Source organism: Cydia splendana, chromosome 19, assembly GCF_910591565.1.
Source record: "Cydia splendana chromosome 19, ilCydSple1.2, whole genome shotgun sequence".
Classification (NCBI taxonomy): Eukaryota; Metazoa; Arthropoda; class Insecta; order Lepidoptera; family Tortricidae; genus Cydia; species Cydia splendana.
Window position 1 is genome coordinate 10,001 of NC_085978.1, and position 27,784 is coordinate 37,784.

Sequence of the window (27,784 nt, forward strand, 5' to 3'; positions counted from 1 at the left end):
CCCCTCCTCGAGCGCGTAGAGCCTTATTTGCGGGTCCCCAGCCCGCAGCTCTACTGGGGAATCAAGGCATTGACGAATTGCCGCCGCCTGACTCCCCTCCGTCTTTGCCGTAGCGGATGCGCATCGGCTCTGGCCTCGCGCGCCCGCTCCGCTTCTTCTTTTTTTTGCATAACTTTTTCGCAAAAGTTGTGGAACGCCGCCCAGGATCTCTCGCTGACTATGATTTTTGCTACTATATTGTGCAGCGAGAGATCATCCACGTTTAGGGCCATTTCCAGCTCCCATCTCTCAGGAGCCCAGGTTGGGCATTCCACCATCGTGTGGTAGGCAGTGTCGTCTTCGTACCCGCAGTGGTGACAAACCGGCGAAGGTTCCCTCCTTATTGTGTACAGGTAATGACCGAAGCAGCCGTGTCCAGTCATTACCTGCACTTGTCTGTACGTAAGGGTACCACTTTTTCGGTCTAGCCAGCTGTCAAAAGATGTGAGGAGCGCCGCTACGGTATACGTACCATAGGGCTCGTCCTCCAGCTGGCTTTTCCAACGATCCCTCGCTCTCTTCTTTTCAGCATCAAGCCGAGCCTCCAACTCCCTGGGAGCCAGACGCTCATCGGCGATGCGTAACTCCGTTCGCTGGTTGTACCTCTCGGCCAGGAGTCGGGCGTCAAGCTCCCACGGTATGGTGCCGGCGAGGGCGCAAGCGGCTGCGTGCCCTATGGTCTTGTACCCTCTTATGATGCGTTGCGCAATCACTCTCTGCGGCCTTCGGAGGAGGGCCCTCGTTTTGCTGTTAAGCCTCCCGGCCCATATAGGTGCCCCGTATAGTGCCATGCTGCGAACGACGTTCGCATATAGGCGTCGGCATGGAGCTTGGGGGCCTCCTACATTGGGCAATAGACGGCTCAGCGCCGAGGCGGCACCAACGAGCCGAGGAACCAGGTTGGTAAAATGTTCTTCGAACTCCCACTTGCTGTCCAAGACTAGGCCCAAGTATTTGATGTGGGCCCTCAGGGGGACCGCCTCACCCCCTACTGGGATCACATCATTGGGTCCCAGTCTCCAGCCTCTTCTTTTGAAGACCACGGCGTCGGTCTTATTGAGGGATACGGCAAGCCCTAGGAGGTTGATGCGTCCCACCGTGAGTTCGGTTGCGACAGCGGCTCTCCTCAAGGTTTCCTGGAACTGTTTTCCCCTCACGGCCACCATTGTGTCATCGGCATAACAAATGGTGACCATGCGGGGAAGCTGCTCTCCTCGTATTGCCCAGTCGAATCCGATGTTCCAGAGCAGGGGCCCCAGAACCGACCCCTGTGGAACACCACATTCCATCCGTCTTTCAAGGCGTCCGCCTCCCGATTCATAGAGCACAACCCTATCAGTAAGGTAGTGCTCTATGATCGTCCTCAGATAGAGAGGGACGCCGTGGTACCGGAGCGCCTCTTTTATAACTCCGTAGGGGAGAGAGCCAAATGCATTGGCAATGTCTAGAGACACTGCTATGGCTCCCTCCTTTTTCTCTGCTGCCAGATCGCTGAATTTCTTCAACGTGCCTACTGCGTCTATTGTAGACCGCCCCTCGCGGAACCCAAATTGATGGTCACTAATGTTTGGGCCCGTGTCCTCCAGATGCTTAGTGATACGCCTTGCTATGATGCGCTCCAGCATCTTTCCAGTTTCATCTAGGAGGACGATGGGGCGGTATCCTGAAGGAGAGTCAGCTGGACGACCCTCCTTTCGCAGCAGGCACAGCCTACCCTCCTTCCAGCAACGAGGGAAAATTCCCTCTTTGAGGCAGTCATCGAATAGCCCGCGAAGTCGGACTCCGAGGTGTTTCAATGTCAGGGAGAGGACTCTCCCTGACACACCATCCGGCCCAGGAGCCTTTTTGCCGGCTCTCATTCTGAAGACTGCTCCCATGATTTCCACGTCCGAGATTAAAGGGACATCCGGGAGGCCCTCCGGTTGTTCCACTGGGAGAGCCATGACGGGAGGTGTAAAGTCCGGTGCCACCGGGAAGAGGCCCTCAACAACTCTTTTTAGTAGTTCCGGCTCTAAGGAATCCATGGGTGGAGCATGTTTCATTTTGTTCCTCACAATTTTATAGGGTCGCCCCCATGGGTCCCTGTCTAAGGTTCTCAGGAATTCCTCTCGGGCCTCATCCTTCCGTTTGGCTATGGCCGTTCTCAATGCCCCTTTTGCAGCTACTAGGGCCTCCCGGAGTATCTCTTCCTCTGCCGCTGTGTGTTGTCGGCGCCTGCACCTTATGAATTTACGGCGTGCAGCATTGGCGGTTACTCTGAGGGCCGCAATTTCCTCCGACCACCAGTAGACCTGTTTTTTGCCAGTTGGTTTCTTTGCCCTCGACATACCAGCATCGCACACCGTGGTGAGCGAGGTACGGAAGCAGGCTGCCCGTTCTTCAACCCCGAGGTCTACTGGCGGGGGAGCGCACCAAGCCTGTATCAATGCAGCCTCCTCAATCATCTCTTTATCTAGGCTAGCCAAGGACCACCTAGGGAAGCGGCCATTGGGACGACGCCTACCCGCTGTATGCGGTAGACCCTGTGGTGGAGCCGCTGGAGATGGAGAAATCCTCATCCTGATGTAGACGTGATCAGAGAGGGTCTCCACATTCTCTAGTACACGCCAGTCCTCAATTCGATTGGCGATAACAGGGGTTGCAAGAGTGACGTCCACAATGGACCCTCCCTGGTGTCGCACACATGTGTAAGCGTGACCTTGGTTTGAAACCACAAGCCCCATCGCTAGCACCCAATCCCTAAGGGTTTCGCCCCTCACGTCTGTAACAGGGGAACCCCAGGCTGCGCTTTTAGCATTGAGATCTCCCATTACGAGTACCGGGGTTGGCGCTAACCTCCTTATCAGCCCCCCCAGATCGTCTAAGTAACCCTCGAATTGCCATAGTGGCCTATTGGGGGAAAAATAAGTGCCGATTATTATAATATTTCCCCATTTGGCTGCCGCAATTCCTGGACCTTTATGAACGGCGATCAGGGGAGGATAGTCCCCGATAGCCGGTACCATTATGGCCACTTTCCGATCAGTTGCTCCTACCCAGTTGGGCTGAGGAGGAACACAATATGGTTCCGCTGCCACAGCCGCGCCAATGCCCCACTCTGCTATTACCTGCATAAGCAGGTCTTGGGCACGGGCGCAGTTGTTCAAGTTGGTCTGTAGGAGTTCGTAAGGGCGTGGCAACATTACACATCCATGTCTTGTCCCTCGTCAGCCCCATGGGCGGATCTCTTATCGGGCCCCTGGGGCCGGATGGGGTCTTGTCTACCCTTAGTCGGTGGGGGGCAGCACGCTTGGCCTCCCATGTAGTGTCCGGCTGGTTTTTTGGCCTGATGACACACCGCGCAGAATGGCGCCTCGGTACAGCCGGACGCCTTATGTCCCGGCTTGCTGCACCGGAAGCACGTGTTGCCTCTGTCTATTTGTGAGGGGCAAGTAGCGCGAGTGTGTCCCGTCCCCATGCACTTATAACAGCGGAACGGTGCTGGATCTAGAATCTGTACTTGTGCACTCGACCACCCCACAAGCAAACGCCCTCCCTCTACTATCTTTTTGGCGGCTGTCACCGGGCATTTAATGAGGGTCGATCCTGCTCCATTAAATCCGGTACGGATTGCACCTACCTTCACTTCATCAAATCTGCAACCACCCTTCGCTGTTATTGCCTCGGCTACTGCCTCCGTGGTTGCAGATTCCATGAGTCCTGATATCCTCAAGCCAGCCATTTTAGTTGGCCGGTACACCCTCGCATCGTTGCCAATAAGGCCCTCCAATTTCTCGCACAGGATATCGGCTGCCCTGCCATTGTCGGTACCAGAAACCTCGATGATACGCGCCCCATCGGCCGTTTTTCTAACTTTGACGTGGTCTATCCCCACCTCGGCTAGACCAAACGAGGTCGTCACCTTGGTTAGGATTCCCGCATATGTAGCCTCAGATTCTGGTTTGAGAGCCACTACTATGCCCGCCGTTGATGGAGCCACCAGTTTACGTGGCTTCGGCTTTGGTTTAAGAGCCGGTTGGCCTGCTACAGCTGTTGGTTTTTTAGCTTTCCTCTTTGCCTTACGGCCTACTACTTCCGTCCACGTCGGAGCAGCAGTCGTCAGTGGTGGGGGCGGCACCGTCTGAGGGACCCTCTTCGCTCGGGGAGCGGGGGTGGGGTTTGTCGACCTCTCCGCAGCAGGGGGAGGTGCCACCCGGGGTACCTGCTTGGTAGCCGCTTGTTTCTTCCGCGGCAATTTTGGCCCTGGTGCAGTTCTGGCAGGGGGCATCAGCGTTGACCCCGACGATGCTACAGATTTATCTGCCGTTTTCCTGGGCCTTGGGGCAGGAACAGGGGCAGGGGCAGGCAACGGGGTCCAGGGATCATCCGGCAAATCAACCACGGGGGCTGATGGAGAAACTGTCGCATCGGCAGCCTCAGATGCCTTTCTTCGGTCCGCCGCCAGTGGCGGGCGGACGATCGGCGCCGGAGGGAGGCGGCTCTTTATGTCGTCTAAGCGGGCATTAACCATATCCCCAATCGACTTGAATAGACTCGCCTCTAACTCCTCCCTAAACCCAGACAAGGCATCCGTTACCGACCCCAGAATCTGGTTAGGCCTTGCACTGTCTGCTGGAGTCTCCTTATTCCGTTCGGAGAAGGCCCTTCTAAGCGCTTTCATCTCAGTCGTCGCATGAGCTAGCTCTTCCTTCAGTCTTTTGTTATTCGCCCGAAGGACATGGACCTCTTCATTTTCCTCTCTTGAGTCCATGTTATCCATGGCCGTTACGATCTCGCGGCACGCCTTGTTAATGCGGCCGCGGATTGTTCCTTTTAAATTCATACATTTGCTGACTTCTGCCAGCACCCTCTTGGCTGCCTTGCGGGCCACATCCGCCTCGTCTTCGTCAGCAGCTGGAGACTGAGGGCCTTCCGGCACCAGGCTGTACTCCATTTCCAGCTCCTCATCAGATATGACCTGTTCGGATGTTTGGTCCTTCATCCAGCAGGAGGCTGGCCCGCGAGATTGGGACGCATTTCCGGTATTTTTATCCGTATCTTTTTCACTAGTATCCATGTCGAGCCTTCTTTTCAACAAAGTTTTGGTCTTGGCGATTCCCACGTATGCCCCAAGGGGCTTGGACTTGGAAATACCCGTGCACGCTCCGCGAGTCTTACCCTTTCCGTTTTTCCCGCCTCTACGTGCTGTATTGACTTTTGGCAAGGTCCCCAGCCACGTATCCTCATCCGATCCAGTATGGTACCGTTTTTGGGCCAGCTGTTTTTCCACCGATTTCTCGCCAGCCTTATCTATAAAGATAACCTCTGGAAGGTCGTCGGAGTCCGTTGCATCAGACAGTCGGCGTATCCTCTCTGACCGATCAGTCCTGATTTCCCTCTGGCTGTCAGCCATATTTGATTTGGTCGCTGATCCCTCTCCTCCTTCGTATGGGCTCCGATCCCTGCTATTTGAATTTGAGTCTATCGCTTCGTCTAGACGTAGTGACACTCGGCAGCCCCGCAGCCGTAGCTGTGCTGGCGTCGTGTTAAGTTCTGAAACGACGCCGTCCCTCTCATTTTCGGCGCCAGAAGCACCCACCATATCTTCAAGATTTGTTTTATTTGTTTTATTTAGATTATCCATTCAATTCCCACGAGTAGGGGAGACTAAATTTCCACAGGGGCAGAGATCCCCGTACCCAAGCTGTGGCCCTATATACTCTGTGAGGTCGGGCGGTGTCACAGGTTGGCCACTAATGGCTGATGCACACCCCAGCCGCTCTAAAGAGAGCACCCCCGCACGGTGAACCGCCATGCGAGGGATTGTGGTTTTTTATTGAGGTTATCTCCTCTTGACCCGGCCGACCAAGGCAAGGCCCTCGGTCCCATCAAAGGCTGCTAGACATGGCAACAACACCTTATCATTTGGGATAACGAGTTTGTGACGGTGGCCGGAGCCTGTCCACCCGGTTTCTGCACTGAAAGCGGGCAAACCCGTCTTGCTCTTGGTAGTGTCCCTCACTCTTCGCCTGCCCGGTATGGGTAGCCCTGTCCGGTATAGCCTAGGAGATCACAGAGACACTCCAAGAACACCCTCCCCCCCCCCCGGGCTAAACCCCGGGTGTCGGGTTATTGGCAGCTCCGGTAAGCAATCCCATGCAGGAGATCACTTACCGTTGCCCCCAGGGCGCACCAGCCATAAACCATTCCCTTGACTGCGAATCCGCAAGGATTAACAGAAATTGGAATGGCCCAGACCCTCGTGGAGGTTACCCGACCTAGCGCCCCAACCTAACTCAAAACCTAACCTAACTCAAAACCTAACCTAACTCAAAACCTAACCTAACTCAAAACCTAACCTAACTCAAAACCTAACCTAACTCAAAACCTAACCTAACTCAAAACCTAACCTAACTCAAAACCTAACCTAACTCAAAACCTAACCTAACTCAAAACCTAACCTAACTCAAAACCTAACCTAACTCAAAACCTAACCTAACTCAAAACCTAACCTAACTCAAAACCTAACCTAACTCAAAACCTAACCTAACTCAAAACCTAACCTAACTCAAAACCTAACCTAACTCAAAACCTAACCTAACTCAAAACCTAACCTAACTCAAAACCTAACCTAACTCAAAACCTAACCTAACTCAAAACCTAACCTAACTCAAAACCTAACCTAACTCAAAACCTAACCTAACTCAAAACCTAACCTAACTCAAAACCTAACCTAACTCAAAACCTAACCTAACTCAAAACCTAACCTAACTCAAAACCTAACCTAACTCAAAACCTAACCTAACTCAAAACCTAACCTAACTCAAAACCTAACCTAACTCAAAACCTAACCTAACTCAAAACCTAACCTAACTCAAAACCTAACCTAACTCAAAACCTAACCTAACTCAAAACCTAACCTAACTCAAAACCTAACCTAACTCAAAACCTAACCTAACTCAAAACCTAACCTAACTCAAAACCTAACCTAACTCCGAACCTCACCTAACCTCAGTATTCGAAATTTTGCCAGATGATTTTTAGAAAAATCTTAACAGCGCGATCTATCATAGACGCTGCCGTTGATAAGTGCCATCTAGGCAACACATTGAACAATATAATTTTAATTTTGCACAAATGGGTTATTAAATCTAGTTTTTTTTTTTTTTTTTTTTTTTAATAATTCTTTCGATAACGATGACACGACTTACATTTTTTTTTTTTTTTTAAGAATAAGGAGAAAACGGAACTCTTATAGGATCACTTGTGCGTCTGTCTGTCTGTCCGTCTGTCACAGGCTATTTTCTCGGATACTACTGGACCAATTAAGTTGAAATTTGGTAAATTTGGTAAATTAGTGACCCAAAGATGGATATGTTTTTTTTTTTTTTTTTTTTTATAATTATAAAATACATAGGTTTGAAGCTATTTAAAAAAATAGCCAAAATATTACCATTCCCCCCACTTTATCTCCAAAACTACTGGGACTAAAATTTTGAAAAAAAAAAATAATAAAAAATAAAAAAAATACACAATAGTTACCTATAGATGGCAGGAAATCTAATAGGAAACGCGAGTCCGACTCGCGCTTGGCCGGTTTTTTTATTTATTAGGTACTGGTTATTTGTTAGGTACCAGAATTATCTTTTATTGCGTTGAGACTCGTCATAAGCTACTACAGCATGACGTTTAATAGAATTGTTGCTTATATCGTGGTGTGCGAATTCATGTCGGATGAATAAAATCAACTTGCACCACCAAGCAGGCAGGTTTTGAGTTTGGTGACCCAGGGATAAATGTCTGTTTATTTTTTATATCTCTCTTTTTAAAATACGTTTTTGAAAAGCTATCATTTATAAGACTTTTTTTTTTTATGTTATAGTCAGCAAACGAGCAGACGAGCCGCCTGATGGGAAGCGGTCATCGTCGCCCATGGACATAAGCAACACCACAGGACTTCCATCTATGGCCTCCAATTCAAGGTTCCGCTATCCGATGCTGGATGGCGTTAATTTATGTCGTTGTTATAATTGCCTGGCGGGGTATTTCATCACCTTCCTCGCGTTGTCTCGGCATTTTGCCACAGCTCATGGGAGCCTGGGGTCCGCTTGGCAACTAATCCCAGGAATTGGCGTGGGTAATAGTTTTTACAGAAGCGACTGCCTTCTGACTTTCCAACCCAGAGGTTAAACCAGGCTTTATTGGGACTAGTCCGGTTTCTTCACGATGTTTTCCTTCTCCAAATAGCGACTGGTAAATATTAAACTAGCAAAAAGCAGAGCTTTGTAAGGGCTCGCGAAATTTTTCTACCTATATAGTTATAATTACTAAGGTAGTTTTTAATAAGAGATTCATCTTAAAAAACCGGACAAGTGCGAGTCGGACTCGCCCGCCGAGGGTCCCGTACAAATTTAACGTATTTATTAATTTATTTACAAAAAAAATAGTTTTCAAATATTTTCCCAGTACTTGTAGTGACGATATTACTTGCCAAATTTCATAGTTCTAGAAATTCTAGATCAACGGGAATTACCTACCATACTTAAGGGGGCCCACATATTACCAGTTCGCCGGACGATATTAACCTGTCAGTTGTTCGGAGCTGTCAAATTTTGCGTTTAACTGACCGGCTGATATCGTCCGGCGAAGTCCGTCAGCGGGCCCCTTTATAGGTACATTTTGATTCCTTTGAGAGTTTCGAAATATATTGTTTTTGCGGCATAAACGGCCGTATCTTTTTTTCCGATCACTTACAACTCTTAGAAGTTTAAATTTTTCACAGCTTTTAGGACCTAAGTTATGCTTTTAATTTCAACTCGATACACCCACGCGTTCCCGAGATAAAAGGTCTTAGTAGACAGACGGACGGACAACAAAAGTGATCCTATAAGGGTTCCGTATTTTTCCTTTTGAGGTACGGAACTCTAAAAATGATATGATATGATATAAGGGCTTCTATAAATAATTAATACTTACCCCAAATCATTTTGTATTATATTATATCAAGAGTGTTTGTATTATATTATATCAATAGGTACTTATATTTAATAGTTTAACTCCGAGCAAGCCTTACAAATGTCCGGAGCACCTATAGCTTCTTGACCGGTAGACATGAATATGGGCGTAGCGATGTGACAACCCCATCGCGTGCTGATGGACCAGTACAATCAGTCAACGCAGGGCAGCTTGTGGAGAGCTGTTGGGAAGAAACATTCCCACGGCTCCTGGGAAGTGGGAAGTTCTGCCACCCGATAGAAGGGTGGATAAAAAGGGCCCTCTGTCTTGCTTTAGCCGGTCGTCCAGAGTGGAAAGCGACATCGATTTTGACATTTGAAACGATAAGGCAGTAATATCGCGCTGCAATACTGCTGCCGACTGCGATATTAGTGCCGACTATATTACTGCAAATGTCAATAATACTGGCAGCGACATCAATTTTGACATTTGCAACAGTAAGGTAGTAATGTCGCGTTGCAATACTGCTGCCGATTGCAATATTACTGCAGACTACATTACTGTCGCAAATGTCATAAACCCTGGCAGTGACATCGATTCTGTCTTTTGAAACAGTAAGGCAGTAATATCGCGCTGCAATACTGCTGCCGACTGCGATATTACTGTCGACTGCATTACTACCGCAAATGTCAAAAACCCTGGCAGCGACATCGATTTTGGCATTTGAAACAGTAAGGCAGTACTATCGCCCTGCAATACTGCTGCCAACAGCGATATTACTGCCGACTGCATTACTACCGCAAATATCAAAAATCCTGGCAGCGCCTGTCATTTGCGCGCTGCAATACTGCTACCGACTGCAATATTACTGCAGACTACATTACTGTCGCAAATGTCATAAACCCTGGCAGTGACATTGATGTTGTCTTTTGAAACAGTAAGGCAGTAATATCGCGCTGCAATACTGCTGCCTACTGCGACATTACTGCCGACTGCATTACTACCGCAAATGTCAAAAACCCTGGCAGCGACATCGATTTTGGCATTTGAAACAGTAAGGCAGTACTATCGCCCTGCAATATTTCTGCCAACAGCGATATTACTGCCGACTGCATTACTACCGCAAATATCAAAAATCCTGGCAGCGATATTGATTTCGACTTTGCGCGCTACAATACTGCTGCTGACTGCAATATTACTGCCGACTATATTATTGCCTCGAATGTCAAAAACCCTGGCAGCGAAATCGATTTTGGCATTTGAAACAGTAAGACAGTAATATCACGCTGCAATACCTACTGCTGCCGACTGCATTACTACCGCAAATGTCAAAAACCCTGGCAGCGACATCAATTTTGGCATTTGAAACATTATATAAGGCAGTACTAACGCGCTGCAATGCTGCTGCCAATAGCAATATTACTGCCGACTGCATTACTACCGCAAATATCAAAAATCCTGGCAGCAATATCGATTTCGAAATTTGCGCGCTACAATACTGCTGCTGACTGCAATATTACTGCCGACTACGTTATTGCCTCGAATGTCAAAAACCCTGGCAGCGAAATCGATTTTGGCATTTGAAACAGTAAGACAGTAATATCGCGCTGCAATACTGCTGCCGACTGCGATATTACTGCCAACTGCATTACTGCCGCAATTTTGAAATCAATCACGTGTGATTTTAACCGCCATAGTAGTAAAAACGATTATCGATTCAATCAAAAAATATATAGTCACGTATTAAATTTCACCCATAATTAATTATGATTACCTACTAATAGGGTATTTGACTGTACTTAAGATAAATTATTTTACACCATACAAAGAAATAAAGCACCAGAAGATTAATAGAGAAAGGTAGATAGCAGTTATTTTTAGTCACAATTTCTATTTTAAAACCCGATATAACATTAACAACTATAAAGAGTAGGTTATTTGCTTGTGACGTCACATGCTAGTGTTTCATATAAATTCCATAGTAGCAAATCGTTTTGACAGTTCGAAAAAAGAAACTCATTTGACTAGTATAGGTAGTCAAATACCCAATTATATTGAGCCACAAAAACCCAGCGCATTTTAACGGAACAACCTTTAACCTTGTCACTACTAACGCCATCTGTTAGAAAAAGAAATAACTAACATTAGTCCAACAGATGGCGTTAGTAGTAATACACATTATTTACCCTTTTATTTATTTTTTATGTTTATATAATGATATTTTTATGCTTGATAACACATCTAGACATGAATATAAATTACTATGTTAAATCTCAAACCTAACAGTGCGATAGTTTTTCCGTAAAGTGTACCACAAGAATGCATAGATTGTCGAATAGTGATAGGGCTCGCTTCGCTCGCCCTAATAATATTTCGTACATAAGTTCCGAATAATTAATTGGTACGGGCCGGGGTTTGAATCAAATTCAAATTCAAATTCAAAAAATCCGCGCCTTCTGGATTTTAAGTCGCATTTCGCACGCTCTTACCGCTAGGCCACCATCGCTCTTCATCACATCAAATAAATCTCATTTCATGAGATTTTATTGTTATTTTTTTTCTTGGATCTGAGTTTTTTTTTACTTAGGCTGCCTTGTTTTGGTTGCGATATTATAATAATGAAAGTAAATAGTTGCTTGTTTAGTCTTTAAGGTTACTCCTCACTAGATGGCAGTACTATTACCTATATTTGTATTATTCTGCTCGTGGATCACCACTTTTTACCGGACTGTGTGTGTAGGGGAATGTGTTTACAAGTCCTTGTGCTTGTAAGTATAGTGTGTTCATTTACGCTGCTATAGAGACCAAAAATAATTATGTCAATTGGTTTGTCTCTCTATTGTTTGTATCACTATTAACAAACTAGATAGTAATGAATGCTCAATAGTTATGTATGCTCAGAAAAAAAAATTCTTTTTTTACCTTTTATTTAAAGAGATGGTACTTTTTACATTAAAACTTTTAAAAAAAGTTGTTTTCTTTGCAAGTATCTACTTAACAAAGAATAAATTAATATTATTCTATCTAAAAACTGTCATGTCAACAATTGTGTCACTTAACTTCGAACTCGGATAAAAATCCATTCGACCCTCTTAGGAAATATCTACTTACTTTTACCAATTACTTAATACAAAAATCGCAAAATCTGACATTTGGATATATCCGAGTTTGACATTAAGCGACTCAGTTGTTTGTCTTAAATGTCATTAGGGTTCAGCGTGAATAGGTTGTCAACGTTGTCTTTATCAACGTGAAGTGGCCAGTTAAGAGTTAGATAAAAGAGGTTCTAGAGTCTTCAATCAGGCCTCATGCATTTAATTATCTCATTCACAGGATGGTAGCAAGTTTGGTTTCAGATTTTAGTGTTATTTGTCAACCAAATTACACGAAAAAAAAATGACAAAACCGCCACTACTAACGCCATCTATTGGTGAATTAAGTCAATCTGTGAAGTACTTAAAGAAATTTATTTATAAAATGAAGATAGGTACATATCGAACCGAGGATGGGGGGCTGCTACAGATTGCGTTGTCGGGTTGTCCAGCGCAATCAACGACCGACACGACACGACACGACACACGGACCTCAATGTATCCAACGAATCGTCGCAACAGCATGCAACAGTGATGTTCGTAAACAAATCATCCATCCGATCCCATTGAACTCGTTAAATTAGGGCGACAAACAATTTCAATATATAATACGTATCATTAAAGTCATGCTCGAAAGATATCAGAGTACTATACTTACTACTACATACTTATCGTCGGCTTAAGTCGCAAACCTCGTAACTCCATTTCAAGGAAGTTATGTATTAGTAATTGCTACCTTGGACAACAATACCTACAAGTCGTAAACCTCGTAACTCCCCCGGAGGAGTTCCGAGGTTTGCGACTTAAGCCGACGTTATACTACTTTTCAACGAGTATACGAGTATACTTTTCAATTTTACACCACAATAATTTAATTACTTATAGATTTGTTATTCTAAAGTAGCACTTATCTGGTTTAATAACTTTGAAAATAAGATTCTTGAATAAAACGTGCAGAATTTACTCAGGAAACCAACAGTTATTTATTAGTTTAATTACTCTACCCAACAATAGATGTCGCTACAAGTATCGTTTATGTCAACCGGAGTCGGGCGTAAGCAATTTTTGTATGCAACTTCTTATCGAATGCAGGTACGGAATATCGCATTATGTACGGTCCGACGCGTAATGTAATCCGTTGGTTGTTTTTAGGGTTCCGTACCTCAAAAGGAAAAAACGGAACCCTTATAGGATCACTCGTGTGTCTGGCTGTCATTCTGTCACAGCCTATTTTCTCCGAAACTACTAAACCCATTAAGTTGAAATTTACTACACATATGTAAGTCTGTGACCCAAAGACGGACATGCAACGTACATAAATAAATTTTAAACATAGGGGCACTTTTGGGGGGTAAAGCGGCAGTTAAAAAACAAAGTTTTGCAAACTATATCGTGTTATATACAGGGTGTAATCGTCAAGTGTGGCCAGGCGATAATTCCGTAAATATAACAGATATCAGAAAACTTCAAATTGATATCGAAAGTGCGTTACCCAATGAGTAAAATTACATTTACTTATAACTTTTTTTAAATAAAAGCAGAAATATCCCAAACATTAACTTCAAACCCTCCCATACATTTAGTACGACGACTCACTTCTCAAAGAATGTCGGTTTCGTTAGAGATAAACCTCTTTGGTTTCCTTATTTGTAGTCATAGTAATTATTTCATAAACGGTATTTTATTACAGTTTATTAACACAAATAGTGAATTTCAAGCAGTTTTATCTCTAACGAAACCGACGTTCTTTGAGGGGTGAGTCGTCGTACTAAATGTATGGGAGGGTTTGAAGTTAATGTTTGGGATATTTCTGCTTTTATTTTAAAAAGTTATAAATGTAATTTTACTCATTGGGTAACGCACTTTCGATATCAATTGGAAGTTTTCTGATATTCTGTTATATTTACGCAATTATCGCCTGGCCACACTTAACGATTACACCCTGTATATCAAATCAAAGAGCTCATTGTGGGAATCTCAATATTTTTTTTTATAATTTTGAGATAAATAGTTTAGTCTTCTTCTTCTTCGTCGTTATCCTCACAGCTGAGGGTCGTGACCACCATAAGTAGCTCTATCTATAAGAAGTCTCCAGGCTGCTCTGTTCTGAGCCTGATGAAGTGCGGACTGTGTGCCACTATTAATTGCCTCCAGGAGAGGATCCGTCCAGCGAGTTGGAGCTCTGCCTCTACTTCTTGTTCCCTCGACACGGCCAATCATTATGATTTTCTCGAGGTTGTGTGATTTTCGTCTCGCCACGTGTCCAAAGAAAGAAAGAGCTCTCCGCAAGCAGACTACAGAGAGAGGAGTGAGGACTTTTAGTTGGCTTCGGATTGAAGCATTGGTGCGGCGTTCAGTCCACGACACTCCCAGCATTTTACGCCAGCACCACATCTCGAATGCGTCAATCCTATCCCTTAGCCTAGCTTTCAGCGTCCATGTTTCGGAGGCGTATAGGAAGATAGAGAATATGAGTGTACGCATTAGTTTAACTTTTGTACTGCGGTAGATGTTGCGATTCCTCCATATCTTCTCTAGGCGCGTTACTGCCGCCTTTGCAATCTGAGCTCGACGTACCACTTCTCTCTCGCAATCTCCATCATTACGAATCAAAGATCCCAAGTAAACAAACTGTTCTACAGACTCTAGTTCGCGCAACTCGAACGTTCTCTGGGATTTTCCCGCTCGGTCGACAAACATCAGTTTGGTTTTGTTCCGGTTTATCCTTAATCCGTACTCCACACTAACGGACTCCAACTTTTCCAGCAGTTCCGCTATCTCACTTTCGTTTGCGCCAATGATAGTGGTGTCATCAGCAGACCGCAAGTTGTTGATAAGGTGACCACCGACTCGGATACCACCCTTCCAATTCCAACCTTCCAACACTCTGCGCATTATGTGCTCGCCGATGAGGTTGAATAACTGCGGGGAGAGGATGCAACCTTGTCTTACGCCACGTTCGGTTTTAAAAGAATGAGACAACGCATCATCAAGTCTGACTTTCGATTGTCCGTCAGCATTGAGGTTTTGCACTAAAAAGGTCAGGTGTTCCGGTACTCCCATCTCCGACATGATTTTAAACATAACAGCCCAACTGATACAGTCAAACGCTTTAGCATAGTCAATAAAACAGAGAGCCATTGGGATGTTAAATTCGCGTGCTTTCTGTATCAGTTACCTCATATTCAAAATTTGCTCCCGAGTTCCTCTATTCTTCACGAATCCAGCCTGCTCCCTAGCTATTTGTCCGCTTATATAGCATTCCAGTCTTCGGTTTATAATATATAGCAGAACTTTAGCCGCGTGCGAGATGAGGAAGATGGTGCGATAGTTCTCACACTTACGTGTGGAGCCTTTTTTGTGCAAAGGAACAATAATGGATTCTGTCCAGTCATCAGGCCACTGCCCAGTCCTCCATACCTTATTACATATACTGTGAAGGATTTTATTGCCTTCTGGGCCTAGATTCCTGATCAGCTGTGCAGTGATTCCGTCGCCTCCGCTAGCTTTCCTTTTGAGCTTGTTAATCGCAGCTTCCACTTCGTGCAGTAGAATGTCGGGCTCTCTCTCTTTGAAATCCATCCTTTGCACTGAAGTTGTGTCTTCATTTACACTATAAAGTTGTTGACAGTAATTTCTCCATCCTTCCAGTACCTGTTGCTGGTCTATTATAGCTCTTCCTTTGTGGGCGTCAATTGTCCAACAACACAACTTCCTCTCTCTTGTAAGGAGTTTTATCTTCTGGAACATATCCCTTGAGTGGTTTGTTTTGTTGGTCCTCTCTATCTCCTCACATATGGAATCAATTTGAGCATTCCTGTCTCTTCTGCAAAGGCATTGCACTTGGGTGTTAAGCTCGAAGTACCGTTGTCTTTCGCTTTCAGTGTCAAGACCACGTTCTCTCAGGGCTCTTCTTTCAGTAACGGCCGCCCAGGTTTCCTCATGCATCCATTCTGCTCTCGGCTCAGCCTGTCGTGTGCTCTTATTGACCGTTAGGGCGCAGTCCTTAACCACATTTTTTAGCCGTTCCCACGTCGTATTAGAAGATTCCCAGGGGTCGTGGTCTATTTGTGTCAGTCTCTGTTGTAGGAGATCCTCGAACGGTAATTCATCTCCTTCGCGCAATCGGAGGGTTCTATCCGGCTTTGCCTTCTTGACAACTTTAAACCGTGTTTTAAATTGCGCAACGAGCAACTGATGGTCACTTCCGCAATCAGCTCCTGGACGAGTTTTTGTTGATATTATTGATGACTTCCACCTCTTCCCGATCATGATGTAATCAATTTGGTTCTTATGTCCCTTAGGGGAGAGCCATGTCCAGAGCCTACGTGCACTGTGCTACGTCCCTGCACAGAATTCAAGCAAAACTTGGCCCCGCAAATTCCGTGCTCCCAGGCCGAATTTTCCGACAACCTCACGCAGATCATCATGCGTCGTACCAATCTTGGCATTGAGGTCGCCGAGGATTATGGCTGGGTTATTGCTAGGGATTTCCCGGTAGGCATTTCCGAGTTCGCTGTAGAACTGCTCGATTACATCTTCTGATGACTGCGATGTTGGTGCATAAACTGATATGAAGTGTATGGGATACGGCTGTCCTGACACTTTCAAAATCAATATCCTGTCGCTGATAGCATTGTAACCGATGATCATGTCTCGCAAGCGTTTTGACACGATAAAGCCTACGCCACTGAAGCTGTTGTCTGGACTGCCAGCATTAATTTGCAAATTGCCGCTAGGTGTTATGAAATGACCGCTGTCTTTGATATGCGTTTCACTAAGCCCCAACAAATCTAAATTGCATCTGCTCATCTCCTTCTCGATTATTTCCGATTTTCCTATTTGCTGCATTCCGCGCACATTCCAAGTCCCGATGTTCAATGGTGCCGCCCTTAGTGATAGTTTCTTCGTGTGTGCTGGAAACTGCCCATCAGTAGTCCAATTTCTGCAAGGAGCCTGTGGGCGCACTCTCTTGCAGCCGGTCGCACATTTCACACCGGACGACCCGGAACCGTACTGGCGCCGATGGTCAATCGGGTGGCATGACGATACACTTGCTCTATTATCTGTACTGCTCATGGTGATTTTCTTGGGAAGCGCTGTGACGGTAGTTTCCCGTTGCTTTCCGTCCCAGTCTTTTAGAGGCATTTCCTCCTCACGGCCACTGCAGCCGACCCGTTAATGGGTTGTCAGGATATCATAACCGCCGCCTGAGACTCGGCGTTGACGCTCGTTTGGCACCACCCGGGGGACACGTGCAGGGTTGTAAAAGGTATCTCCTGCGGACGCGAGCATCACCATCCCCCATTTAGTTTAGAAGTAATTTAATAAAATAGGCAAAAAATGACCATCCCCTTGTCTCCGAAATTACTAAATCAAAAATTATGAAATAAATACACACAGTCAAGTGCGAGTCGGACTTAATTACGTAGTTTTTGGTCCGATCCCTACGGGTTTTTTAAAGACATTTCACTCACGGTTCACACACAAAAACAATGCATTTTTAAAAATTGTGTAATGTACGGACTCGCACTTGGCCGGTGTTTTAGTTATAATGCTCTTGAATGTAATAATATGTACCTATTATGTTGATAACTATTTGAATTGAATTGAATTTGAAATGAATGTAGATAAGAGTAGGATAATCTTTTACATCTATTTCGATTCGGTTACAAGAACACCGATAACAAGAATGTAATAACGTGCGGAAATTAAAGTAACTCATTTTATACAATATCTACATAATATAATGGAGTACGAGTAGCCGCACTCGTAGGCGCGTCGTGTGTAGCCGTCGTGTGAGTCGTGTGACACGCAACACACAACTCGCAGCACTCCCTGACGCTTCACTGCCTGCAGTCCTATCTGATCGTGTTCATAGTAAATGAATACTAACACCGAAAAATACTACCATCTTGGGCATCTCTTCAAAGAATGTATGCTCAAAGATCTAGATGCGATATGTCAGGTAAGTAACAAAAGTATAACAATAATAGAGGTACTTACTTTACTCTTTGAGAAACAAGTTCAAAAACCGTTCATTCCAAATATTAGGTACTTAATATTCTGAAAATCTTTTAGCTTAGCACCCCTGCAGGCAAATATGTAGCTACATAATGTATATTCGTAAGGATAAAACATAATTTTGTTTACATAATATACATCTACTTACTTACGTATTCAAAATGTGAATTGTTCATTATTATAGTTGCTAATTTGATATACCTAATTCCTTGAACACAATATAAATTAACTTACAATTATATTACATAAAAGAGAAGTAATTTCAGCGCATTCCTTACTACGGCTACTTACGTTCCTCCCTTGTTTACAGATAGACGCATTTACGGGTGCGCAGGAGTGCCGGCGGTCGGTGTTGTGTCGCGCGACGGCGCTGGCGAGCGCGCTGCGCGCCGCGGGGCTGCGGCCCAGGGACCCGCTCGCGCTGGCCGGCCCCAACCACCTCCATCTGCACATACCCTACTACGCGGCGCTCCTCAACGGCTACCCCATATGTGGGGTCGACCCTTTTTATAAATATGGTAAGATACTACTATATACTACTACTAGCTGCGCATTGATATGACGCCTTTTGATTTTGGGTGATAAATAGTGGCATGGAATGTAACTCATCTCCCAGTCATCTGTAGAGACACAACTGACGCCCCTGCATAGAAATTTGTTTGCAAGGGGGTCAACTACTTTTGCAACTGACCTGACTGTAGGTATAGGAGTCCGAAGCTAAAATTGACAGTGTCTGTTAGAAATTGTAACCCACTTCCAGATGACCTAGAAACTTGAAATTTGGCATGAAGGTAGACTATTAAACGTATAGGTATATAGAAAATTTTCGATAATTGACCACATGTTAGCAATGGTCTCCTTTTCAGCTTGGACAAAACAACTTTCATGATGAATACTAAGTAATTTCTGTACAAAAAGTAATAATATCCCAAGTTGAGTCGTTGTTTACTCGCTGACAAAATAATTGAGATGTATACAAGTTCTGTGTTGTTTAGAAAATCCTGAAATTATAAAGGATATGTGATAGCTATAGTTTTTACGTATAGGCTATTATTGTCTATGTTTATTTTCTAAAATTTAGTTTAATGGTAAAAACTACCAAAGCCACCACGCCACTATATACCATATCACCACTACTTTGGTGTGGTAAAGCTTCGTTATAGTGAGGTAGATACCTACGTACGTAAACATTGCAGACAAGATCAAGCTGCTGTTCTCACAGCTGGAGCCGAGGATCGCGTTCTGCGAGGAGTCGTCGCGGCGCGACTTCAAGCGCGCGGCCGCCGAGCTCGGGCTGCGCACCAGGGTCCTCACCTTCGACGCAGGCGAGGACTGCATGGCCGACCTCATACGGCAACATCCCACCACCGAATCTGATATCAATGAATTTAAGTAAGTAACTTAAGTGACCCACTGATTAACAGTCCGCCGGACGGTATCGGCCTGTCAGTTAGTACAAAATTTTGACAGTTCCGAACAACTGCCAGGCTTGATTAAAAATAAATTAATTACAAAAATATATACATATAGAAATCTAATTGTGAAATATTGGCTTACAATCTTTAATACATTCAAATTAATTACAATTATACATTGAGATTATATTAGTGTTCATTAAATTAGGTATGAAAGTAAAAAACGAATTGTCAGTTTTCCGAAAAAAATTCTGCAGTGGAATAAATGTTCTATTGTAATAAATATTTTTTTAACTGTGTTTTAAATTTGGGTAGACTAGTTTCATTTTTTAGGTTAGCTGGTAAATTATTAGGGCGAGCGAAGCGAGCCCTATCACTAATCGACGAACTATGCATTCTTGTGGTACACTTTACGGAAAAACTACTGCACTGTTAGGTTTGAAATTTAACATAGTAATTTAAATTCATGTCTAGATGTGTTATCAAACACAGAAATATCATTTTATAGACCTAAAAAAATAAAATAAAGTAATAACACTTTGTATTACTACTAGCGCCATCTGTTGGCAAAATGATGAATTAACATTCGTGCTAATGTTAATTATTTCTTTCTCTAACAGATGGCGTTAGTAATAAATAAATAAATAAATATTGGACATTCTTATACAAATTGACTACTTAAGAAGGCTTGTGTTGTGGGTATTCAGACAATACGATACCTATGTGGTGTTTTCAAGTTCAATAATGTCGATGGCGCTTACGCCATTAACAACGATGAATACCAAAGTGGGTACAATTTTGGATTCAACCCACCTCGCTTCACTTGGTTTGATTTCCATTTTAGCAATTAAATTTTTGTGAATACCTCTTAGAACAATCAATCTTGCTGTATATTTACTGCGGAGGTCAATTTACTCGTAAGTTTTGTGACGCTGACGATGTGATGATCAGTCATGTTGTGTTAGCAAACTTAAATCGGGTATTTTCAGTTCGAGATACAGTTTTGGCGCCCTTCATTTATTACGTAAGACGATTTTGGGGTGGAGGGGGGTCGAAGAAATCTTATTTTTTCTTACAAGGGGGTGGGAGGGGGTTTTCATAGTTCTTAAGTAAGATCACAAAGATGCGATATATTTTTATAATTTCTATGAAATGATGACTTATAAAATAATACTTCCACACTCTATGCTATCAAACACGGTGCAGAGTTAGCTTAAACGAGCTCAAGTACCTTTGTACAGGCACAAATAAACATTCCTTTAATTAAATATTTTTTTGAAAATAAATTATATTGGTGGCTGGACGGGGTCAGCCTATTCTTATTATTTCTTACATAGGGGAGGGAGGGGGTCAAAAGCTGGTAAAAATTGTCTTACGTAATTAATGAATGGCGCCTTTAGTGTTACTATTGCTTGGAACTGCTAAAATTATAAATAAAGATAAGCATAATTAATACAAACTTCAGTGACTTAGGGCCGATACAGACGGACTACAACCCGACTGCAACTTGTATGGGAACTGCACGCCAATCGAAACGTCGGCGTGCAGTTCAGCAAAATGACCCAGTACCCTGGCAGTACCTAGTGGAACTCAGGTTTGGTGTAACAAAGGCACATTATGGTTTGGTCATCCGACTCATCTTGATGAGCACTTAGGAGAGTAGTACCCAAGATAGAGCCGATGCCGAACCCTGGCAGTACCTAGTGGAGCTCGGGTTTGATGCAACATACATAGACACACGCTGTTTTGGATATCCGACTCGTCATGATGATCACTGGGTAGATCAGTACTTTCAGTACCCAAGATAGCTGATGCTGAACCCTGACAGTGCCTAATGGAGCTCGGGTTTTATACAACAAAGGCACACGCTGTTTTAGTCATGCAACTCGTCTTGATGAGAACTTAGGAAAGTAGTACCCAAGATAGAGCTGATGCTGGCTGAACCTAGTGGAACTCGATCAGGTTTGATGCAACATAGACACACGCTATTTTGGACATCCGACTCGTCATGATGAGCACTTGGGAGAACAGTACCCAAGATAGAACTCATGCTGAACTCTGGCTGTACCTAGTGGAACTCAGGTTTGGTGCAACATAGGCACACGCTGTTTTGGTCATCTGACACGTCTTAATGAGAACTTGGAAGAGCAGTACCCAAGATAGAGCTGATGCTGGACCCTGGCTGTACCTAGTGGAACTGTGTGTGTTAGTTTATGTGCGGAGCAGCGTGATTACCGCCAGTAGGTGTCCAGACGGGATAGTTTTTCGATCAATTGTGTGGAGTGGACGCAAACATAAATTCAAGAACATTGGCTCGCTGACCCAACATTATGTAGGAAAGCCAGTTGGGTTCCTTACAAAAAGTACTGGGCGACCGTGTAGGATGTAATGCACTTATGAAATTGTATATTACGTGTGGATGATATTGGCAATTTGATTTTGTCGTCTGGACACGTTTTTAAAGGACAAAGTAAAAGCTGTAACAGACAGGCGTACCGGACCGGTACGTTAAGGTAGAAAACCTCCGCGAGCCCTTACAAAGCTCTGCTTTTTGCTAGTTATAAACTTTGACGCACATTGCAAACGGGCCGTTATGTACCATTTGTAACTTTGAGGTTGGTCTTTCCAATTTATTTCGTGGACGTAAGTTTTCTGGTCGCGAATGTTGCGGAAATAAATGCATATTTCCTTTAACAAACATGCTCGCCTCTAAGACATAAATTGATGGCAGAGTTAAAATTCCTAGCTCTATAAAACAATCCTTACAGCTATCTCCCATGCCTATATTACAAATTATTCTAACGCACCGCTTTTGTAACCTAAACAGATGAATAGTATCTGAGCTGTTTCCCCACAGCACTATACCATACGACAACCAAGCGTGTGCATACGCATAGTAGGCGCACATGGCGGTTTTTGTATTTGTACACATTTTCAGTTTACGGAGTGCGTATATAAATCTATTTAGTTTTGACATTATTTTGTTAATGTGTTCTCTCCAGTTGATTGTGGTATCTATTGTAATGACTAAAAGAGGGAAAGTGTCCACAAGCTCTAGCTGGGTGCCCTCAAAAGAGTAATTTATGTTTATTGCACTACGTTGATATGGCTTAAATTCTAACAGTTTTGTTTTTGTGAAATTAACTTGTAGATTGTGGTCAGCTAACCAAGTTGTTATATTCGTTAACACCGTGTCCAGTTGATTTTTCAAGTCATGATCATCTTTACACGATATAACAAGGGATATATCATCCACGAATAAGGTGGTGGGGTGATTTATTATGTTGGGTAGGTCATTGATGTATATTAAAAATAATACACAGCCAAGTACGCTACCTTGAGGTATAGAATGGGTTACTCGTACCCTATCAGACCGTACCGTAAGTATTTCGCCCGCTTTAGAGTCATAATGTTCAATTTCTACACTTTGTGAACGATTCGTGAGATAGGAGGAAAGCCACTCGTAGGCAGCTCCCCTCACGCCGATACCATACAATTTTCGTAGGAGAATTTTATGCAAAACTCTGTCATAGGCTTTACTTAGGTCGAGCAGAACACCAATCGCATGCTTTTTGATATTGATAATAGTTAGTACGTCATTAATGTATTTAAAAGTAGCTAATGCCGTCGACCGTTTTTTCCTAAAGCCATTTTGACTGTCGCTAAAGATTTTATATTTCTCACAGAATGAGGTAAGCCTAGTAGTCATGGCCGATTCAAATATCTTTGAAAAGGTGGCTAACAAGGCTACGGGACGGTAGTTATTACAGTCTGCTTTATTACCCTTCATAAAGATTGGTTTAATAAGTGATATTTTTAGAAGATCGGGAAACGTACCTTCAGCAAAAGATTGATTTATAAGTAAAGTTAACGGATCAGATAATTCCTGTGCACATTTTTTAATAAGAATAGGGGGCATCTCATCAATACCATAGCTTCGCTTGTTTTTTAGATTTTTGATTATTTTCAATGTTTCCTGGGGTGTTACAGGCGACAGGTACATTGAGTTTTCTGTTGGGGATATAACTGGTCGACCTTGTGGTTGAGAATGCTCGTCTTCATCGGTACAAATGCCTACTGATGAGAAAAACTTATTGAATTCGTTTGCTATTTCCAAAGGATTTTCTATAAGTGAGTTTTCAATGTTCAATTTAGTGTTGATTTTGGTTGTAGGCTGCATTTTATTGGTTTGATCTTTAATTATTTTCCACATGGATTTGGTTTTGTTCTGCGATTTTTCCATTTGTTTAATATTCAAAAGTCGCTTAGAGGTAGTTACAGTTTTCTTCAATGTTTTTTGTAGGCTTTATAATATTTGATTAATATTGGGTCATTATGTTTGGATATGAATATTTTTAGGAGCCTTTTGTGCTTACATGATGTTTTTATTCCGTTTGTGAGCCACTGTCTTTTAGGGTTGGATTTTAGTTTTAGGGCTTTCTTAGGGATTATGTTATTTAGCAAGTTTTTCATTATGCTGTTTTATATATCGTAATTTCTATTGACATTGTTTTGCGGTGTATTGGTGTATTGGTATACTTGAGTAGGTATAGACGTTTTGTATTGCAGGGTAGCGGAGTTCGACACGGATAGGCACTACGCGTGGCTGGTCAGCACCAGCGGCTCCACGGGCGCGCCCAAACTCGTCGCCATGAAGCATGGAAACATCATCTCTATGATCAGAATATTCCAAGCTATGAAATGTACCAAGTAAAAACTTTATCTTTCGTTTTTACCCTTCGAATATGATAAACAAAATCTTATTTCAAATTGAATTTTTTGAACTCATCCCTTTGAAATGGCAAATTATTATATACTTAGGGCACGGCAGTGCCCCCGCCAAGACGAGCAAAGCGAAGCGCAAAGGCACTACCTACCTTTTCTCGAAGCGCTTTGCTGTTTTTTTTTTAACCCTCATAACTTGGGTTTGGATTATATTAGATAAACAAAACTCTCGGGATATGATATCAATAGTAAACTTATTAAGCATAAAAAATTTCAATTGCATAACTCTTATACTTTAGATTTTATTCATATCTAAAAAACCCCGATTTCGTCACTGACTCACTGTTGATCATCAAAACCTCTAGGGTACTTCCTGAAGTCCTAGGAAGCTGAAATTTGGTATGTAATGTTATAATAGTATTAGTACACAAACAACAAAAAAATTCAAAAACTTGAAATTTTTTGCTCCTAAAGAGGCGAAGGGGGGGTGGAATATTGTATGGGAAATCAATAACCGCTGAACCGATTTACTTCAAATTTGGTATGTAGATAGTTTTTGTTTCGGGGAAGGATATAGAATAGTTTTCAACCTCAAAATCACCCCGTAAGGGCACAAGCGTTAGGGGCAAAAGGGGGTCGAAGTTTGTATGGGAAATCAGTAAAAAGCAGATTGTACCTATGCAAGATGCTCCCAGGTACGTGCTCGTATTTCAGGATTTTTAATAGTACTTAAATCACACGAACCCCTTTAAATTAGGGGATGGAATATTGTCATTAGCAACTTACAAAATGAAGTGAAATCCCACTAAAACATTTTCATGTAAAATGTTGCCAAGACGAAACCATAAGGCTCGCACTGACAAAAAGTTATCAGATCTCTTGTAGAGCCAAGCTTCTAACTCTACAAGCCCTAACTTCACAAACTCTACACCTTAGTCGAAATATGTGGCTTGACCGTTTCGTTACTCCAAGAACGTTATTGTTTTTAACCGACTTCCAAATCCCAAAGGAGGAGGTTATCAATTCGGTCGTATGTATTTTTTATGTTTGTTACTACATATCTCCGTCATTACTGGACCGATTTTGAAAATTCTTTTTTGATTGTATGTATATGCGTATATGCATACAGATTGGTCCCGGTTTTGTCAAAATCCAGTTGTAAAGATGGGATCCATGAGGTACCTATCGACGGAAACCCTCAAATTTTAAAGGCATACATATAGTGATTTTTGTGTTTTTATCAACAAATCAAGCATCTACATTCAAAAACGTGACATTAGATGAAGTGGAACTGCTGATGATGATCACAACGGAACTCTTCCACGACGCATAGTTCACCTTTGGCGATTTGTCCTCTTCGCTATGTTTGTTAAGCAAGTTAAGTTTGAAAGCCACATTTTTGTCAAGCTAGAGTTCTGATGATGGGATCCATGAGAAATCGAGGGAACTCCTCAAATTTTAAAGGCATGCGTATAGAGTTTTTGTATTTTCATCAGAAAATCAAGCATTTTCATTAAAAACTGTCGCATTTGATGAAGTGGAACTGCTGATGATGATCAGAACGGAACTCTTCCACGACGCATAGTTCACCTTTGGCGATTTGTCCTCTTCGTTATGTTTGCTAAGCAAGTTAAGTTTTAAAGCCACATTTTTGTCAAGCTTGAGTTCTGATGATGGGATCCATGAAAAATCGAGGGAACTCCTCAAATTTTAAAGGCATGCGTATAGAGTTTTTGTATTTTCATCACAAAATCAAGCATTTACATTAAAAACTGTCGCATTTGATGAAGTGGAACTGCTGATGATGATCAGAACAGAACTCTTCAACAACGCATAGTACACGTTTGGCGATTTCGAATTTCAATTTTGACTTGGACTGGGACCCGGACTCGTACCCGGATCTGGTTCGGACCCGGACTTGGACTCGGACTCGGATTCGGACCCGGACTCGGACTCAGAGACCCGGACCTTGACCCCTAATAATATGATACCTAAACTAAATAAACCGCTATGATTACCTACCATAAAATGTAGATGATGATGCCTAACCCCTCCCACTCAAACCCCTGTACACCGCACCGCATGCGCCGTTAAGTGGGTTAGCTTAGGTTTGAACTGCGATCCTCACAGAACCGAACAAAAGTGGGTTAGGTTTGGTTAGAACTGCGAGCCTTACAGAAACGAAATACTACTAGAAAAGTGGGTTTGATTAGGTTCGAACTGCGATCCTCACAGAACCGAACTGCTATCAGAGAAGTGGGTTAGGTTAGGCTAGAACTACGACCCTTACGGAAACGAAATGCTACTAGAAAGTACTGGTTTTACCTCCTCTTCGACATAGTGCACCATCTACCATAATCTTTCACCGGGCCCCATAGAAGTCGGTTTTTTTTTCTTAAAAATTATATAAAAAATAATGAATAGTGAATACATTTTTCACCTTACGTCCATGTGACAGTAGCGAAACGGTCAAGCCACATATTTTGACTAAGGTGTAGAGTTTGTGAAGTTAGGGCTTGTAGAGTTAGAAGCTTGGCTCTACAAGAGATCTGATGATAACTTTTTGTCAGTGCAAGCCTTATGGTTTCGTCTTGGCAACATTTTACATTAAAATGTTTTGGTGGGATAAAACTAAAATTAACTACAACTAATAACTAAAGCTAAAAAAAATTAAAAATACCTATCAATATTTTGCGCCCTTGGTAAGGTGCCCATCACGCAGGCAGCGTTCCCGCGCTGGATTGCTATATCCAATGTTTGCACGAGAAAGCTGCCTCCGCGAGGGTCCATATTTTTGTTTATTTCTTTTTCAGTTTTATATTAAAGAAAAAATAATTTGAATAATCCAGGATAGCCTATGAATAAACTCAAAAGGTTAAATGTAATTCCAGAAGTATCAAGCATGCCCTCCACTTGAACACCGTGCAGTGGGTGTCGAGCTTCTTCAACGCGGTGGGGGTGCCCGCGCTCGGCCAGGTCAAGGTGCAGACCTCGTCGCCGCTGCCGCTCGCCACGCAACACGTCGTCGACATCATCAACAAGTACAGGGTATACTGAGTATACTTCTTCAACGCGGTGGGGGTGCCCGCGCTCGGCCAGGTCAAGGTGCAGACATCGGCGCCGCTGCCGCTCGCCACGCAACACGTCGTCGACATCATCAACAAGTACAGGGTATACTGAGTATACTTCTTCAACGCGGTGGGGGTGCCCGCGCTCGGCCAGGTCAAGGTGCAGACCTCGGCGCCGCTGCCGCTCGCCACGCAACACGTCGTCGACATCATCAACAAGTACAGGGTATACTGAGTATACTTCTTCAACGCGGTGGGGGTGCCCGCGCTCGGCCAGGTCAAGGTGCAGACCTCGTCAACATCATCAACAAGCCCAACACGTGCAACACGTCGTCGACATCATCAACAAGTACGGTACTGCGTATACTTTATACTCGTTACATATATGTACCTCTGAAGGGTGGGATGAGTAAGTATAGGTAATACTGGATGGAAAATAATTACTTATTAAATCTTATTATCACTTAGGCAACAAATCTGAACGAGA

General features: G+C 43.5%; 1 protein-coding gene across 1 annotated transcript in view; it reads left to right on the plus strand.

Annotated features, from left to right (window-relative positions):
• The first annotated feature begins 17,830 nt into the window (after nucleotides 1-17,830).
• Nucleotides 17,831-27,784, plus strand: part of LOC134800345 (uncharacterized) — a 30,713-nt gene continuing 20,759 nt past the window's right edge. The window contains exons 1-6 of the mRNA XM_063772845.1: nucleotides 17,831-18,033; nucleotides 18,400-18,607; nucleotides 19,286-19,481; nucleotides 24,074-24,214; nucleotides 27,121-27,281; nucleotides 27,411-27,523. Of these exons, the coding sequence (XP_063628915.1) occupies nucleotides 17,950-18,033; nucleotides 18,400-18,607; nucleotides 19,286-19,481; nucleotides 24,074-24,214; nucleotides 27,121-27,281; nucleotides 27,411-27,523 (903 nt within the window). The 5' untranslated portion in view covers nucleotides 17,831-17,949. The remainder of the gene's footprint in view (nucleotides 18,034-18,399; nucleotides 18,608-19,285; nucleotides 19,482-24,073; nucleotides 24,215-27,120; nucleotides 27,282-27,410; nucleotides 27,524-27,784) is intronic.